Raw genomic sequence first — 19,603 nt, forward strand, 5'->3', positions numbered from 1 at the left:
GTTCATCTCTGCAAAATCTCTGCAAATAGTTTACCCTAAATCCAGAAACCTTACGTGTGTAGCTGCTGCTTTATCAAACACAGACTCCACAACACGTGACTGAAACAAAATATTATCACACCTCAGATGAGAAGACTGGTTAACACCAATAATGTGTCGCTCTCAGGCATCATCTCTCTGCCTGTAATCAGTACAGTATTAGTGATACTCTGGCTCCTATATGTGGGAACAGGTGGGCTGGTCTCAGTGTGTGAGTGATCCTCTTCTCTTCCCCTGCAGGAGCCAGGATCAGGGCAGGTAGGAGACCTGGACGTGCATCCACACAGACAAAGGATGCTCTGAGCTGAGAAACATCTGCTGAAGTGTCCCCCTCAACGCAGCTATGGTGAGAATCCAACACACATAGAGCAGTGACCCATATTTAATTCAGGTTCATACATCCCACAAGAGTTTTATTTTCTGTAGTTATTGGGTGCATCTGTTTGTTACTTTAGACTCTCTCCTGTACTACCGGTTAGTAATTCTCTCTCTCTCTAGAGTAAACCCATTGAGACTATGTGGAACAAACCTAATTGTGTGTGCTGGAACAGCCTAATTGTTAAGGAGATTAAGGTGGAATGTTGAATTGAATCCCAGCATTAATATTTTATGGGCTAAAGCTGTCCATAGGGGGTTCACAGTGTGTGAGCAACTCGCAGATGGAGTCAGAGGCAGATTTCTCTCTCTTCCTGTCTGAATATCAGGGGTGGAGAGAAAGAGGAGCACAATGTCTTGCTTAAATTGTTATGCTGGCAAGAAAATAAGCACAAAATAACCCCCCCAAAAAAATCATCTTTCAGTATTGTTACATATATCCCAATATCTGCTGAGGTATAATAAAAACACTTGTTGAGTTGTTTATACTGTGTTTGTTAAACTATTTGGTAATCTATATTGCCGTTCACTATATGTTACTGCTAGGCTTTAAGTCTGCTGATTATTTTATTAGCAGAAAAGACAAATTGGTGTAAAGTTAGTAATTCAGTCAAAGTTGAAATCATTTATTATTCCATCTAATAGTTGCAGAGTCTGAAGATGGTTTATGGATGTGCTCTTTCCTAGAAGTTTCTAACAGTTCAGACATTAGGTTCAAACCAGGTTGACAGAAATAGAAGTATTTCACAAGTATTTCACAATTCTTAGTGTTTCTGGAAAGGCAACACTATATTTCTTTATGGCATGTTACATCAAGTGATGTCCTGATAATATACTGGACTATGCACCAAAGGATTGTTTAGGAAATACCAACTATAAACAATAATGACAGATGCCTTTTGCTACTTACCAGAGCCTAATAGGAGGTCTTCAGATTGATTGCGCCGTCAAACAGTCAAAAACACAAAGGTTTTCAATTCACAGAGATATGAAACAAAGAAAAAAGCAAATATTTACATTTGAGAATCCTTAAACAACAACTGGCCATTGCACAAATGTAGGCACATACTTATAGTGCTGCTGTAAAATCAGGCCTGCTGTTACACCTGACGAGAACATTTGAAATGTTGACTTTACCCGTCTGTGTTTTGTCTCGCACTCAGCTGCAAAGCAAATAAAGCTACATATGAGTAGTTATTTTGGTTTCTAACCCTACATTTTGTGAGGTGGCCTTGTCTAAAGACAGTCCGATCACACTAAATGCTGAACACACCCAAACCGCTCTCCCTGCACTTTGATTGCATCTGTCCATCCTCTCCCTATTTCGCCATCTCTTGCCTTTTCTGTTTTCTCCATCTTTTTCCATTTCGCACGGCCTTCATTGATTTTTCTGTTTGTTTTTCCAGCTGATTATGTCCCTGTACTCTGATTCGCCGGTGGGCAAATTGCTCTCTGCGCTTTAATTGGACATTTAATTAGATCACAGTTTTAGTCCAATTAGACTCGGAGGTGTTGGAAAAGGGATATGGAGGGGAGAAGAGCCCCAAGCTGGTCTCTGTCTCCCTTCCCCCTTCTCGTTCCCTCCCCTCCTCATCTCACTCATTTTCTTCCTCTGTCTTTTTCTGCCCGCCTTGCCGTCTCTCGCCCCCCCTCCCTCCTGAGGGCGGCTCATTAGTGATATAATGGGATGACGCAAAACACACAGCTCTCCTAACTCTGAGAGTGTCTCAAGCAGTGCCTGGACCACACACACAAGGTGACAGAGACTGTATCAGCTCACTATAGCAGAAGTTGTGTGCTTTCTTTCCCGGGTGTTTCTTTTAGAAATCTTGCTCTCCTCCTCCCGTTTGGTATTGAAGCCATGAAGGGGTAAGCAGAGGTGTTTTGAGACCGAGCCTGGGCGTTATTAGTGTCTCTGATTAAACTCCAGCACCGCCTGCCAGTCACAGCAGCATCGACCAGCCCATACACACACACACACACACACACACACACCACAAACATTAACGACATGCTGGGCAGAACCCTATCGACTCAGTGGAGTGCTCCGGTATGATATCACTACACCTAATGAGACTAAGATAAGCCTCATTACCAGCAGCGCTCATTTGCATGCCAGTCAAATGCAGCGCTATTCTGCATCAGTTTTAGCTCCCTTATGGTTCCGCCCTCTTCGCCCTTTTGTTGTCATAGTTCTCACACAGAGCACTGACTCCGAGCATAAACAACACGGTGCCCCAGTGGCCCAAAACACATGGGCAAATGTAAACACACACCCAGCTGTATGTGGATGTGCACACACTTGCGCTCAGAGGAAGGTCCTCAGAGGACACAAGTCAATCTCTGTGTCCCTCGAGCAGTCACACACATCACCTTCCTCTCTGACTCCCTCCTACCCTCCACCTGCAGGAGAAAGATGGAGGACCAGCTTCTACAGTGTCCCGTACTCCACACACACTCACACATCCTACGCCTCATATTTGCACCAGTAATTTGTGTGTTCCCTCTCTATATGTGTGCATGTATAGATGTGTGCGTGTGTATGTGTGAGAACGACAGGCAGGGGTGTTTTAGCCACTGGCGTCACTACCTGACCCCCGTGGCTGTGAGATTGACAGCTGTGGTCCCGCCTAATTGCATTACTCTCCCAGGTGATTGGCTCACACCCTGGGGGCTCATTTGTCAGGATGCATTGTGGTAATGATGTAAATTAGCAGATCTATGTGTCACTCAGCCTTCTCGCCCCCTGCTGATTGGCTCTGCTGTGCCCCAGGGCCCGGCCCCCAGCTGAGGGATCCAGCTCATTGGTCCTTGGGGATCCAGGAAGTCCCCTAGAAATAGGGCTTTACAGATTGGGCATCCCTGTGGGCTGATATTATCCTTCCTCCCACCTCTTTACCTGTCAGTCAAAACCCAGGGACCCATCCCTGCAGCCTTTATCTCCTATCTAAGACATGGATACACACACACACATTACAGACATGTTGGTGGCATAGGCACCCTTAATAGCCCCATGTAAGAGCCTAAACACACTTATAACTTATAACTGTAGAAGCTAAAGATTCATGGCTATAAAAGTGTGTGTGTGTGTGTGTGTCTAGAAATGAAATAAAGGCCACAGGCTCAGGCTCTGTTCCCCACTGCTTCCCTAGCATGCCGTAGCTATGTCCTCTATCAAAGGCAGACACCTTCATAGTGAAAGACGGCCAGAGAATCAAATAGACAAACACACTGAACACAAACATATACACACTTTGACTCTCCGGTTTCTGTGCCTGTCTGTCTCAATAGCATCAATTGTGTGTGTGTGTGTGTGTGTGTGTGTGTGTGTGTGTGTGTGTGGATGTGTGTAAGGAGGCGGCAGTGTGTATTACAGCACTCCTGTAGTGTTGCTAAAAGGTTCCGTGGGAGTTTCTGCATTCTTTGTTAAACTCACTGCAGTTATATGAGGCCGAATATGAATAAAGACTAAATAATGTCAGCATCAGCATGAATCAATACTTATACAGATGCACAATCACTTGGTCTGGACCTCAGCCCGTGATCAATAGTTTACTCTGAGTTATTGTCTTCATATTAACAAGTGGAGTGCTCCCTGAGGAACACGTATGAATGGCTAAATGAGACCACTCCAAACCTCTCAACAGGACCTGGTGTTGTTTTTACACCCTCCTTTGTTTGATTTCAGACAGTGCATCGCAAAAGCCTTTTTAGCCAAATTCGGATGCACTGTAGGTGTTTCCAAAACACTCAGGTCCTCATGAAACTCTAATTGCCCGCTCTTGGCTTTATGAATGTCCCTCACATAGATTCAAATATTGACCTGTGTCCCTCATGTCAGGGTTTCTGCATCTAAGATTATTCATAAATCAATTCATATTTTCATTGTGCCACATGGGGCTTTCATATTGACTCCAGAAATGCAGAAAATGATCAAAATAAGTCAACAAGAGCAAGGAAAAAGTTTGGAGTGCTCCGTCAAGAGTAAAAAAATGTAGAGTGAATATCGGTCATCTGTGTAAGATGATGTTACAATCAGAATCATATTACTCTTTATGGACTGTGGCCATGTATGTCTGCGATTTCTGCATGTGTTAGATATTAGTATTAGCAGACTGTGTGTGTGTGTGTGTGTGTGTGTGTGTGTGTGTGTGTGTGTGTGTGTGTTTGTTTGTGCACACGCATTGCTGACTGAGTAATCATTGTAAATTAGAGATGTTTGTGGTTGATTTTAGTAAAGGCCCTGTAAATACTCTCTCTCACGGAAAATAACTTCCCATGACTTGGCACATGTGCCAAACTTCCACACACACCGACGCTCACACACACCTTCATGTGCCGCACCTACCGCCCTCGTTTACGTGCGCATAGACCTTATTTGCAGTAAATGTCGTAAATGAACTAACCTGCATTCAGTCTCCGCCACTACTTGACAGAGCGTGAGAAAGCAGCGAGCATGATGGGTAATTGCCATGCTGCACGCAGTGTCTACAGGAGCACACTTTATGAGGTGACGGCGAGGGAAGGGAGAGGGGGATGAGAAGGAAGGATGGATGACACCGGCGTATTCCTTCCTCCCTTCAGATCATTCAGGGTTTTTTTACCAATAGTTAAAAAGTTTTCAAAACTGTGGCCGAGGTAATCAGCCTGCCTATATCAATATTTCCTATTAGTTGTACTGAATGAAACTGATAGCAGAGAATCAAATCTATTTGTGTGACCGATAATGAAAATGTCTCGGAGAAATCTCCGATTGTGGCATGAGTTTGTGCCTCCAGCGTTTATGTGTTTAGGGGCAATAATTGATTTCTGTGTTGTGCCCCGCAGGGCTTGTCCCACATCTCTAAACCCACACACACACACACACACACACATCCAAGCATGCACACACACACACACACACAGCAAGGCATGCTGCAGTATTAATGAGACATGAATAAGACATGAAGAGAGACCCCCCTCTTACACGCTCACACAGGGTCTCCCCCTCCCCAGCTGCTTCCTGTCTGCAGATTACCCAGCTTTCACTGGGCTCTGGTTAAGTGGGGCCAGGAAGAGATTTAGCCCCCTCAGCAGGAGCAGACGCACACACATATATACACTCACAAGCGCACACATAGAAGCGTGTGCACGCACAAACTCCCTACTGTAAGAAAGATATCGGAAAGTATCTGTTTTATTGTGTGGTTGGCTGCGATGTCTGAGGATACTACATTCAAGTTTGCTCCTCCAGCGCTGTCATCTACTGAATTAAGTTTGAACTATCAGGCACAATTTCAAATGGTGTTTGTGTATGTGAGAATTATATAATAAAAAACTATATATTTTCTTTATATTTTTTTGTGTGTGGGGACTGGGAGTGATTTTGAAATTGGTGCTACCCATTTAAACATGGCTTATTATGTTGTTATGCATGATTGGCTTAAGTGTACTTATGTCCAGTTGTGAGGTGTGTTTGGAGCTAAATAACTGCTGAGGAAGCAGTCTAGACGCCGCGTATTATCACTGTATTAAACAGCTGATTGTATGTCGCTGCAGGTTGAGTTGTGACCTTCTATATGTTCGTGTTGCAGGCCTCAGCGACGTCAAGCCCCGGACCTGCGTCTCTGGGCTCGCAGGTTCACGCTGCAGCTGTCAATGGAGATAGGAGCGCTCTCCTCAAACTCATCACAGGTAGGCAATCAGTTTCTAAACATATTACAGGTTTAATCAACTGCATCATATAGGTAGAGCTCACAGAGCCATTAAGACACCGTAAACACACAGGGCTCAATTCACATTAATTAGTTGGAATTTTTTTTCTTCATTGATTTTCTATTTGGAACATTTCTTGTCTTTTCCGTCATCTGTAGATAGGTCAGAGTGCAGGGACGGCTGCAGCAGCAGGTAGGAGTAGAAATGACAGCTGAGCAGGTGGTCAGGTCAGCATGGAAGCTGGAACCGTGGTCCATCAGCTGAAAGGATGGTCCACCCTTCTGCGATTATCTGGACATTCAGCCATGTCGATATTTAACCTTAAATATGCAGAAAACAGAGTCTTGCTCGGGCATAGAATAGAAATGTCCGGCAAAAAAATATATGAACAGCATCAAATGCAAATTCTCTTGCTCTAGTCCTCCAGGTTATCAGTGTTACAGTATTTCCTTACGGCTTCCAGCTGCCCCAAATAAATTAAGAAAAGTGGAAGTGGAATTCCTATTAAACGCAAGCAGTAAAAGACTGAATTTAAGTACAAGAAGTCGCCTTTTAAAAATAGTTTTATAATGTATTCCATCACAAGTCACAAAATTGGCCGGCTTAAACTGTGCTTTGTGTGTGTGTGTGTGTGTGTGTGTGTGTGTGTGTGTGTGTGTGTGTGTGTGTGTGTGTGTGTGTGTGTGTGTGTGTGTGTGTGTGTGTGTGTGTGTGTGTGTGTGTGTGTGTGTGTGTGTGGCAGAGCCGTCACTGCGGGACCGCGAGGACCAGTTTGGCCGGACCCCTTTGATGTACTGCGTGCTGGCTGACCGACTGGATTGTGCAGAGATTCTGCTGAAGGCCGGCGCCTCTGTCAACAAGACCGACCACAGCCAGCGCACCGCTCTGCACCTTGCCGCGCAGAAGGTTTGGACATCCACAAATACACACACACACACAGACATACACCGGTGCACACACAAATGTTGCACTGTAACACAGGTGTCAACCCTTTTTATGGCAAAAAGTTGACAAAGTTGATTCACAAGAATTGATAAGTGGATGGTCATTTAAAGATGCATCGAATATGAAGACCAAGTGTGATCTCATAGAGGTTTAACGGCAAAGAGAGAAATTGAGACCATAAGCGCCAGTGGGAAGCCAGTGCCCCCTAGTGGCTGTAGTCAAGGCTTTAGGGTTTATGGGGGTGAATATCATCTGATATAAAATCCTGCCACACAAACACTGCAGCAAGGAGTTTCACTTACACCAAGTCTTATGAATAGAGAATAATTCTGCATGGAGAAGGTCCTGTTTCACTGCATTTTGCCCAGCAAAACTTACGCAACAAGAGGAGATTAATGTATTCGTCACTCACACTTAAGTCTAGACTGAGGAACAGCCAGAAGAGATGATAATAATGAGACTGGGTGGTCTGTTGTCTCTTCAGGGACGTAGCTGGGGAACAGTGGGATGTGGTACGAATAATATCTCTTTACAGCTCATTTATTTATTTGTGGTTTCTTTTATGGGAATGCACTGATACAGGATCATCATATCATTGAAGAGAGAAAGGGGTTAATAGGTTATTGGGGTCTGTCCCATAGCTGGAGTGTGTGTGTGTGTGTGTGTGTGTGTGTGTGCGTATGTGTGCTAGGGGATGCTAGTGATGGGAAGCCCTGTCTCTTTGACATCTGATCAATAAACGGCTGAGACAGGGAGAGAGGCCAGGGATTACCGATCTAATTGGACTGAGAATAGGGAGGACAGGAACACACACACACACACACACACTCGTCGTCTAGATGCATGCTCACACACAAGATAGATCTGTCAGACTATGGCGTTGTGGTCACAGGACGGCAAATATACTAAACACACTCACCCGCGTTCACGGTCATGCCCGTGTGGACACTCACATCCTGTTGTCCAGCTGACAGCTGTTGCGCAATACATCATCCGGCGGCCCGGTGGTGAGAGACCAAAACTGAACTGAGGATGATGATTTGGAGGGGAGGACAGGCGGAGAGCCGCTGTTTACTGTTTAACAGCTCATCACAGAGGCAGGAGGAGGGAAGATGGATGACCTGCGGATTGAACCAGACGCAGCTAAAAGCCTGGGGAGTGCGTGTGTGTGTGTGTGTGTGTGTGGAAGTGTGTGCGTCATTGCTGCTCGTTCACAAATGATATTGAGGAGAATTGGTGATTTTCTGAGCAAATTCTGCTTGTGTGTCGCAGGGGAACGTGCGTTTTCTGAAGCTGCTGCTGTCCAGGCGCGCTAACTGGCTGCAGAAAGATTTAGAGGAGATGACCCCGCTCCATCTGGCCACCCGACACCCATCCCATAAAGCCCTCGCACTGCTGCTCAAACACATTGGACCTGGAGAGGTTGACACACAAGACAAGAACAAGGTACTACAGTACAAATACACACTAACAAGTTGTTTGTCCTCAGTTAGAAACCAGCCGGTCTGGGCGTCTGAGCAATAACCTGCAAAGAGATAACTGACTGACTCAAGATATTTCCTTTGAAGCTTTAGGAATTTGAGTTCATATACACATAAACACTGAGAGGCACACTCACAGCAGTTAACAATCTGTGGCTTTGTCCTGAGTTCTGCTGATAAGACCATAAACACGCAAACAGTCTCCTTTGTCTGTTGGGGCTGATGTGTGTCTGACATCAGTAGTTAGTTTTGTAATAATCCAATATGCATCATCGTGTCAGATGACAGTGGTTTCAGCAAATCTCAGAATAGCTCAGTAGCCGTCATGGCTGCACTATCTGAGTTACAATCTCAGCTCACTGCTGGATCTTCAATAAGAGCTTTGTGTAGCACGAAGCCCTCATATTTCCTGTCAAAGTGGAGTCATTTCTTTAACGTAAATGGAAACCTCAAACCTGATGATACAACAGCCCCCTTTGTTTTGAACTCCATTCATCATCTGTGGCTCTTCGTTTTCATCTCTCACTCTTTCTCTGTGCAGCAAACGGCTCTCCACTGGTCAGCGTTTTATAACCGACCAGAACACGTTCGCCTTCTGATCAAGCACGACTCCAACATCGGCATCCCAGACAGCGAGGGCAAGATCCCTCTGCACTGGGCAGCGCACAGTCAGGAGCCCAGCGCTACACAAACTGTCCGCTGTATACTGGTACACACTATTGTGCACACACACACACACACATACACACTCACTTTAGTGAATCTGCCATCATCGTCCTTCATCCTCACCCGTCAGTCTGCATGTCTCTTTCTTTTGTGTGCGTGTGTGTGTGTCTGTGTATATAGGAAGCAGCTCCCACTGAATCCCTGTTGAACTGGCAGGACTATGAGGGCCGGACACCCCTGCACTTTGCCGTGGCCGACGGTAACGAGGCAGTGGTGGAGGTGCTGACGTCTTACGAGGGCTGTAATGTGACCGCTTACGATAACCTATTCAGAACACCGCTGCACTGGGCAGCTCTGCTCGGTGAGTGATCCTGTATGTGACCCACACAGCTACACACTGACATGAAGGATTACAGGCTATTGTCCCCAAAACTAAATTTGAATTAGAAAAAAGTTTACACTGGTCCATTGAATCAAAGTCAAAATGGACGAGTTTTTAACCGCATGATAAGATGTTTTATTTGATTTTAGCCACAGTAGCAACGTGTCTCTATTGATGGCAGTGTTTGTCTGTCCGCCACCAGACTCAAATATCTCAACAACTAGTGGATGAATTACTATGAGACTTTCATTCATGGTCCCCAGAGGCTGAATCATACTGACTTTGATAATTCGCTGACTTTTCTTCTTATGCCAGGTGACATTCCCATCAGCCTCCGCTGTACTTTGTGCTAATTAGCAAACATTAACATGTTAACACAAAAGGCTGGGCCATATGGAGAATAATATAATAAATAACAGTCTGGTTAGATCATAAAATGAGGGTTCACTTTACTGTAACGCAGCCTTTAAAACCACTTATGCCATATCACAATATCCAAAATACAAGACGACATCTAGTCCCATATAACAATATGAATAATTTACATGCTAAGGTAAGATGGTAAACATTGTAAACATTATACCTGCTTAACATTAGCTCTGGTTAGAGATTGTGTAAATATTGACAGTTGACTTATGTTGAGTCAATATGGAGTTATTTGTTTTGCTGTTAACAGTTTGAAAAGTAAACTGAAAAAACGAGGTTAATAAGAGACAAACGGGTGCCTTTGTTGGAGAGTTGAGCAGTCCTTCCAGCTCCTTACTGTTTGTCTGTCACATCCCTCTAATGTAAACATGTGTTTTTCAGGCCATGCCAGAATTGTCCACCTACTGTTGGAGAGAAACACATCAGGCACTATTCCCTCAGACAGCCAAGGAGCCACACCTCTGCACTACGGTGCCCAGAGCAACAACGCTGTGAGTTGTATAAACTTACGCACAAAGCTGGTAACCTGCTGAGTCAGCATCATACAACATTGCCGATAATGAAGTAAAGCTGTCTCATCCTGTATGTTCAGTATCCTTCTAATGAATAAACTAAACTACACACCGTGTGTGTCTGCAGGAGACAGTGGGCGTGTTTCTGTCCCACCCGTCTGTGAAGGATGAACCCGATCTGGAGGGGAGGACGGCCTTCATGTGGGCCGCTGGGAAGGGCAGTGATGACGTCATCCGCACCATGCTGGCCCTCACCCCTCACATTGACATCAACATGGCCGACAAGTATGGAGGCACCGGTGAGCACCTAAGAAACAAGAGGCGCAACCGAGGCTCCTCTACACTGCTTTGACCCACGTCCCCCGCTCACACCTCTCGAGTGTGGCCTGCTGCTTGTTTTAGGCTAGAGCTGATGATGTCACAGGGGATTCCCCCTAAATTGCTAAAGAGACCACGAGATTGAAGGAGAGAGGGAAGTGACACTGTCAGCGAAATTAGTGTGAGCCCGCTCAATAGACTCCCACCACTGCCAGCCCTGTCCTCTGACACACACACACACACACACACACACTGCCACGCTCTGACCCCCGGGGCTGTTTGGACGTATAATCTCCATGGCGATAGCCCCTCTGCTCAGCCAGGCGGTCATTGTTAATGCATGCATAGCATGCAACGGTTGAGTCATCCTAATGAGACGGTGCGCAGGGCAGTGGAGCTGACTGGTGCCCAGATCACTTCCATGCACTTGACTCTCGTCTGTGCTATCTGGGGACTGGAGAGGAGAGAGGGGGGGGGGGGGGGGGTGCATGGACAGCCACCAGCTTAAGTGTATTGCTCCTCATTAAATGTCTCTGTCTGTTTAACCCACCATTGACCAGGCTTTAGCCACAGCCCTGTGGAGTGGAGCTGCAGTCAAGGGTGATGCATGAACAAAGAAGAGGCAGATAAAGGAGGAGCAGTTGTCCTGAGGGTGTTTACTGTCCCGTTAGATTCAGGACCTCTTATCTCAGGATGTTTTCCTTCATGCTTCTGTGTATGTCTGGGTGTTCACACAGCCCTCCATGCGGCCTCCCTGTCAGGCCATGTGAGCACCGTGAAGCTGCTGTTGGAGAAGGGAGCGATGGTCGACTCTCTGGATGTGATGAAACACGCGCCGCTGTTCCGGGCTTGCGAGATGGGACACAGAGATGTCATACTCACGCTCATCAAAGGTTGGTTTAATTGGTGCATATGTGCAAGCATCCCAATCATCTGCTTTTCTGTACCACTGATTCCTGAGTATTCGTCTTTACCTTACTATTTAAGAGACATGAGTGTCACCTCGACTGAACTGTAAATGCATTGAATAAAAGGTTCTGCACGTGTGGACCTGGTGGACGTGGACGGTCACACCGCTCTGCATTGGGCTGCTCTGGGAGGGAATGCTGAGGTCTGTCAAATACTGATGGAGAATGGGATTAGTCCCAATGTACAGGTATGAATGCACACGCTCAAAACATTATCAAAAACAAAGTACTTTACAACCCTCATTTAGTGCATAAGAAGAACTCCAGTTTAGCAAACGCCATCATGATACAACAGTCTGTTAGAGCAAACCTGACGGGTCAATTCAAATACATTTAGTCAGAAATGATATGTTCTCAGCATCCATCTGTTGCACTGTTCCATCTGTATACTCCCACAAATACTGGCAATAAATACAACTACACATATATATATATTTACTCACATTCACTATGATAGACAGCTTTAGCATCATGTTAGCTTTGGCTACACCGTGGAGGGCTTTCTATCCACTAAACAAGGATTGTAGCTTTGTCCCCCATTAAATGCGACGAAAAAACAGTTGGACGGCTGAAGCGGCATTTCTTGTATGAATCCAAAAATAAATTTCTCCGCACTGCTTTAAGAGCAGTGAGTATAAAATCAGGATCAACCTCATGAATCCTGAGCGACTCTTTAAACTGTTAATGATCTGAGCTCTCCTGGACAGGACCAGGCGGGACGGACTCCTCTGCAGTGCGCTGCTTATGGCGGCTACATCACCTGCATGGCTGTTCTCATGGAGACCAATGCTGATCCAAACATACAGGACAAAGAGGTAAAAAAAAATAAAAATTTCTACTCCTACATGTGAGCTATGTTGAGCTTTTGAACACGACTGTATTTTAAATGGGTGCTCTTCATATGGGTGCACAGGGGCGGACTGCTCTCCACTGGTCTTGTAACAATGGCTACCTGGACGCTGTGAAACTGCTGCTGGGCTACAATGCCTTTCCTAATCACATGGAGCACACTGAAGAGAGGTGAGGACCCAGCCAGTCCAGAGGAAGGAGCTGGAGCTGAGGAGAGGGAGGGAGTGAGGGGGGGGGGGGGGGGGGGGTAATAGAAGTATGAATGACACTGGTGTTCGTTTTGTACAGGTACACCCCTCTGGACTACGCTCTGCTGGGGGGGCACAGCGAGGTGACTCAGTTCATGCTGGAGCACGGAGCTCTGTCCATAGCAGCGATCCAGGACATCGCCGCTGCCTCCATCCAGGCCGTCTACAAGGGCTACACCGTCCGCAAGACCTTCAGGGAGAGAAAGCAGCTCCTCATGAGACATGAGCAGCTGCGCAAGGACGCAGCGAAGTGAGAGATGAGCACAGACATGAACACACTTCCATACCGGTGTTTGTAGACACACAGAACCACACGTGCACTGAAGCCTTAGTTGTTTCTATTTCTTCATGATGTTCGTAATTGTTTTACGACTCTCATAAACATCCCTCTCTTTGTCACACAATACCTTTTGCGTGTGACATTTGCATGCATAGTGTTCATCACTCCCCATCTGTCTCTTTCTTCTTCTTCTCGCTCAGATAGGAACAGTCACACTCTGTCCATATCTATCTTTCTCTCTGTCATCCCTGCACACACATATGTCTTCCCGCTGTCTCTTTCTCTTCTGGCTTGTTCTTATTTTGTCATTTGCTCACCGGTCTCACCTTTAAGCTGTCTTACACAACGCTTCTGATCGGCAAGTTGTTTAAAGAGAGCATAATATCTTACTCAAAATATCTTGTGTTTTTATCAGATTGTTTTTCTGATTATTAACCAAGCTGTGACCAAACTTTTTAATCCCTTTGCATCAAAAAGTTGCAATTTTGCTTGTGCGAACTGATACATTTTCATACTTGATGGTGAAATAGTGCAGCTAAAATATGTCATTTGATTATGTGTCCATTTTGAGTGCACACAGAATATATAATGACATGCATTAACCCAAATAAATCACCATAGCCCACAGTCAAATTCCTTTTGAAACAAATGTCCACACTGGTAGAATAGATATCTGCACACTGAAATCCATGCAGAGAACACTTTGTTTTTAGCTTTCGGTCTAAAGGACCTTCATCAGAGCATATATATATACACACATGCTTCCTGTCTGGACTTTGGCTGTTCATGTGGTGCGTTTCAGACAAAACTCTTAGCCTCGCTTACATATCCAACCGCTTTTCTTTGTGTGTAGGAAACGAGAGGAAGAACAGCGGAGGAGAAAAGCTGTGCAGCAAGTCTGTGTGTCCACTGCGGAGAAACGGAGGGTCCCTGTGGTGAGAACAGAGCAGGAAAAGCTCTCCTTAGTGAACATATTAGAGGACTTATCCATCAATGACCCCGTGGTGGAAACGAAGAAATCATCCAAAGCTGAACGCGCTAAGAGCAAAGAGGAGAGACTCAAAGGTACAAATGTGCAGAAATTCTTAAAATTGCTATATTGTATATTGCTATATTGAGTAGTTTGACAGTTATGATAAAGTATTGGTATTAGAGGCTTTTGACCGAGACATTTTATTAGTTTTTATCCCTAATTCAGAGTGTAGTGCTCATTTACACGAGGTGTCATGTTGTATATTATACAAAATTATATATATATTACACACACTTTCTCCCACCAGCCCACAAGAGCAGGTCCTCCAGAAGAAGTAAAGCAGCTGAAACACACGAGGTTCCTGATGCTTCGATCAGCCACTGTCATGTGACCGGTGGAAGTGTGCCCGGTGCTCTTCAGACCACCAGGCTGAAGGAACTTCTCTCTCCCGTCAGCTGCAGCCCGCCACCTGGCCTCAAACCTGGACCCCCCTCCATGCCCAAAGCCAGGGAACGACCTTCCTCAAACTCCTGCATTCCCTCCGCATGTGTTGCGGTGACAGACAAACCTGACACTACTACCAGAGAATGCGTCCCTCTGAAGAAGAGAGACGCTCTCGTGACTGTGCAGACTGCCCCCGGCGAGACTGATGCTCTCACCGCCCCACAAAAGCACAGAAACCATAAGGAGCGGACTTCAGAAAAGGCCGCCGCCAAAGACCTAACTGGCATTCCCTCGTTAAGAAGCAGTTCATCTTTAGACCACAAAAGCCCCTTGAGAAAGACACATGCACCCATCTCGACACGCACGCACAGGGAACACAACAAAGAGCAGCGCGGGAGGAGGAACGAGGCCGCACGCATCATCCAGCGAGCTTGGCGAAGGTGAGTTTACAGGACTTGTGTTTGTACCTGGAGGGGTGTTCAGTAGCTGAAGCCCCTCTGGCTGTGGGTGCTATAGGCGGTGCCATGTGGTGCCCACATGTGCCCTCTCTCCCACATACATGCCAACCCGTTCTCATCTCCCCTGTAACCCCCCCCCCCCCTCAATTGTTGGTCTGGATGCCATCAACACTTGAGCAGTTAGGGGGAGAGCGTGGGAGATGGGTGAGACAAGGAGGCAGGGGACGGACGAGCTATAATCTAGAGCTTTCATACTGGTTTAACGAGAGGCTAAAAGTTCAGCCGTGCTGCTCTTAATCGCTACCAGCAGCCGCTCTTTGCTTTTCTCTTGCTCTTACACACTCTGTGTTCCTCTTAGAGGTTGCCAGTACGCCACAGGAGGTCCTCTGTTTCCATTCAGCTTCACAATTATATTCTCTATGTGCTGCCTATTAACTGCCTTAAATACATTTTGTTTACTTAGTTTATGCTTAGTGAGTTTTAGTGGTAGGACTTGCCAGCTTTTAAACCTTTGAACACAGTCTGACTTTCTTTTTATTGAACACCCTTGCATCGATGTATGTGTGCGTCTGCAGGTTCCACACACGCACACGGAGAGAGGCACAGGCCCCCGAGAAGGCGGAGTCAAATGATTCAAACCACGCCCACAACAGGAAGAAAATGGAAGCGAGTAAAAGCTCAGTGCTTCAAAGCATCTATGGTGAGGTCATTGCTTTTTGCCTCGTACACACTCAGTACATGACACAGATTAAATGGGCCATTCATATACTCTATATATGATATATATATCTGTTATGCAGAGCAATTACAGACCCTTAACAGTCCTTGAGAGCCGTACTGCAGTTTGTATATCTGGTGGTGTAATTCATCAGAATGATGGCACTCTGTTTGGAAATGGAGAAGTCATTATGCTAACACAGTGCGTCACTGTTTCCATGAGCTGTACAAATTCACAGGTCAAAATTGAACGAACGTGCACTCAGAGATGTGACTCCGTCAGATCCGGCTGGAGCCGACATCCGAATAGGAAAAACATTCCTGAATTTGTCCGTCACTTGAGCTTCAATTGGAGTGAATGGGAGGAGTGAATATGCGTTTAATAAGTCTTGTGATATTCTATATTTTTAATTATGGACAACATTTATTGAATAAACTCATGACAATGAATTCATCCTTCTTTTTTTTTTTTTAAACAAACCTGTTTTTGAGACCCCTTTGGAAAGATTTATCTCCTTACTGGGAACGAATGGTCTTTGCGCTGAGTGCCGCAGACAACTGGGCTCAAAACATGAAACAAGCTACAAGTCACCAAGAAAACATTTTAAGATTTATGACGAGATCACTTCAAACATGCAAGAGGATTCTTCAATTGTACTGCAGCAGAATAAAATAATTGTGGATCAAATTTGTGACCACAAATGATAAAAAAAACATAAAATATAGGCTCCAATGAGGATTGAACTCATGACCCCTGGTTTACAAGACCAGTGCTCTGCCACTGAGCTATAGAGCCTATGTTACCATAGTAGTTTCAGATCAGCTTCATAAAGACAACACCCTGACCAACCATAGGTTTGGGTCTGACTTGATCAACCAGTTACAGGAGTGTCCTGAGCTTTGTTATGCAGCACCAGCTGAATGCAGTCACTGTTCACATGATGCAACTGCAAATCTAAATGATGATATCCAAACATTTTCCTTTACCGTCCTCGAGATAACTCTACATGAGGGCATTCACAGGATAAGGACGTTGGAAAGCATTTGGAGATGGACTAATGACTGTGGCCTCTGGTCTTTTCATGGGATTTATAATGAATATCGCCAGCCTTATCCTTAAAAAAAAACTGTGAATCACTTGCTGTACTGCTCTCTAGGCTGAAACGTTCAAGCATGCCGTATGTCAGAGATGTCAAAGCCTGTATTGGTGAGGGTGTGAGCAGCATTCTCTTAAGTTGCAACCAACTGAAAGCAGTGCAACAACGGCAGCTCTCTAACCCACATGTGCGAAAGATCATACAAAATCCCACATTGGAAAAAGAAGAAGCTGGAGATCAGGACGGTTGTCATACCGGTGTAGAACACAGGACGCCATGTAACTGTCTGTGTGATGCTTCAATCTACACTCCGGGACAGTATCAGCCTGGTGTCCCTGTGAGGAACCTCTGGTCGGGTTTCGCTCCGCAGACAGGCCTGACCTTCATCACACATCACCAGGTGATGATGGGAGAACGGGCAGGAACCTCGCTGCGCCAAAACATACAAGCATGCACGCCGTCACCGCTCACAGACAGACAGACGGAGCACCCTAACGTGGTTTTCCCCTCCCCCTTTCTCACCTCTTTCTCTCTCTCCCTCTCTCTCTCTCCCCTTTTCGCTCTCTGACAGTGCTGGCACTGTGAAAAGTTCAGAGCTGTCAGGGGGAATGTCAGATGACTGCGTAGAGCCATCAGCTGAACGCACACACAAAACCCGACACACACACACACACTCAGACTTGCACTTCTTTTTTTTCTTTACTGAGAAGTCAGGCATTTGACACAACTCTGGACTGGGTCACACTGCTCCGTTAATCATCATTTCTTGGATGCCTGTTAATTATTTTATCTCAAATGTAGATTACAAAACTACACGTGTCACAGATTTGCTGTGTGCAAGCTTGATTGATTTGTTGATTTAAGAAATGCTATACCTCTGCACAGCAGTGCAAACATTGCACGTTAAAGAGGAGACACTACAAGTGAATAGGTTGAAAGATTTAACAAATGAATATCACTATGAAACATAAATCTTAACATTGGATGAAGCCACGGTGAAAGTGTTTCATTTTGTTGACAGATTAGAGTGAAAGTTTTGTCTCTTTTCATCACTCCATACAGTCAGAAAATACTGTCAGCAGCCATAAAAAAATTATTTCCGCCATGTTTCTAGGAATATAATGTTATATAGATCATAATATGATTGATATATGAACAAACCTCTGAATAAAAACTTTTTATAGAAAGGAATGAAGTTGAAAAGTTTGGTTAATGGAGGTGCTCAGAAGGGAGAGATTAAAAACTGTTGAACAATATATACCACCATGAGACCTGCCCAGTTGATTACTTACATTACCTTTTTTTACTACAAGTTTTCTGAAATATGTTTAAATATGCAAATGAGGCTTAATCAAAAGCTAACTTTTGGCAAATTTAGGCAAAATTTACAAACGCAAATAGACAAAGTAGTAAATTAAACAAATAAATGTATATTTTGGATGTTTTCTTTCCACTGAGCTGAAAGAAGACGGTATGGAACGAAATGACCCAAAATTTCATAATTTATCAGTCCAGAAATTGTGTTTTTGCCTGTAGTGTCTCCCCTTAATAACAATAACATGTCGGTGTTTCCATTGAGCTCCTACAACACTAGACGACAGATAAACTACCTCCTCCCTGTGTTCGACAGATAAACTACCTCCTCCTGTGTGAAATGCTGTGCAATAAAAACACTGTATTTAAGTTTTAGTTTTTTTATAATATTAAGTGATTATTTGTGACTACTAATCATTTAAAAACATAATTAAGGCTCCAATGAGGTTTGAACTCATGACCCCTGGTTTACAAGACCAGTGCTCTGCCACTGAGCTATAGAGCCTATGTTAACATAGTAGTTTCAGATCAGCTTCATAAAGACAACACCCTGAACAACCATCGGTATGGGTCTGACTCGATCAACCAGTTACAGGAGTGTCCCGAGCTTTGGTATGCAGCACCAGCTGCTTGAATGCATAAACTGTTCACATGATGCAACAATATACTATCCTAACAAATGCAAACATTTTCCTTTAACTGTCCTCAAGGCAACTCTATGGCCAGACGAGGGCGTTCTCTCCGGGGCTCTCAGTCTCAGCTGCTGCTGGACATGTCGTTACGCACACAGAGCCAGTGTAAGTCCACGCACAGCCACAAACACGCAGCTTTAATGAAGTCAAAAGTCTCTAAAGTCATTTTCTGTGCTTATTTTACAGTGAGCGGTATTGACTGTGTGCACCTGACCGACGCTGTAAATCAAGCCAAGCAGTACTCTTACCACCTGAGACCACATAGTGCTGGACAGGGGACCAGAGGCCGGGGGAAACACTGAACTGAACCAACCCACACCCACACCCACCCCCACACCAACACACACACACACACGTTCTTTGATGTTTTCTCAGCTGGCCGGCGGCGTTACCTCTATAGAATTACTTTACACATTGTTCGCTCGGTGTGCCACGCTTTCTAAAATTAAGCCATATGACATCAGAGCCATGACCTCACAGGGTGGGGTCAAGTCTACAGAAATGGTGTGTGTAAAAGATAACCTTTCATCCATTGTGGAAGGAACACATACACACGCCGTATCCCTCGTTCTCCATCGCTCTCGCACACACACTGAGATAACCTTTCCTCCTGTTCTGGAGAATGAGGCAGTCTATCAACAGCCGGTCATACTGATAGCCCACCTGCAGCCGCGGACACACACAGTTACTTTCTACACAACAGTCTGCTCTCTAAGTGCTTTCCA

The 19,603-nt window shown here is 45.2% G+C and overlaps 1 protein-coding gene across 1 annotated transcript; it reads left to right on the forward strand.

Moving 5' to 3' along the window:
• Positions 1-126: 126 nt before the first annotated feature.
• invs (inversin) lies at positions 127-19,484 on the forward strand (the record flags this gene model as incomplete). The annotated part of the gene is given in 21 exon segments (XM_079165464.1): positions 127-190; positions 280-344; positions 348-369; positions 372-385; positions 5,988-6,087; positions 6,851-7,014; positions 8,326-8,499; positions 9,076-9,243; positions 9,381-9,561; positions 10,390-10,499; positions 10,648-10,819; positions 11,576-11,731; positions 11,873-11,994; positions 12,514-12,621; positions 12,720-12,826; positions 12,944-13,153; positions 14,037-14,248; positions 14,464-15,040; positions 15,634-15,758; positions 18,897-18,983; positions 19,065-19,484. Coding segments are annotated over 21 exon segments (3,054 nt in total). The 3' UTR covers positions 19,181-19,484.
• Between the last annotated feature and the right edge of the window lie 119 nt (positions 19,485-19,603).

This window comes from Pholis gunnellus (genome assembly GCF_910591455.1).
Source record: "Pholis gunnellus genome assembly, chromosome: 8".
Classification (NCBI taxonomy): Eukaryota; Metazoa; Chordata; class Actinopteri; order Perciformes; family Pholidae; genus Pholis; species Pholis gunnellus.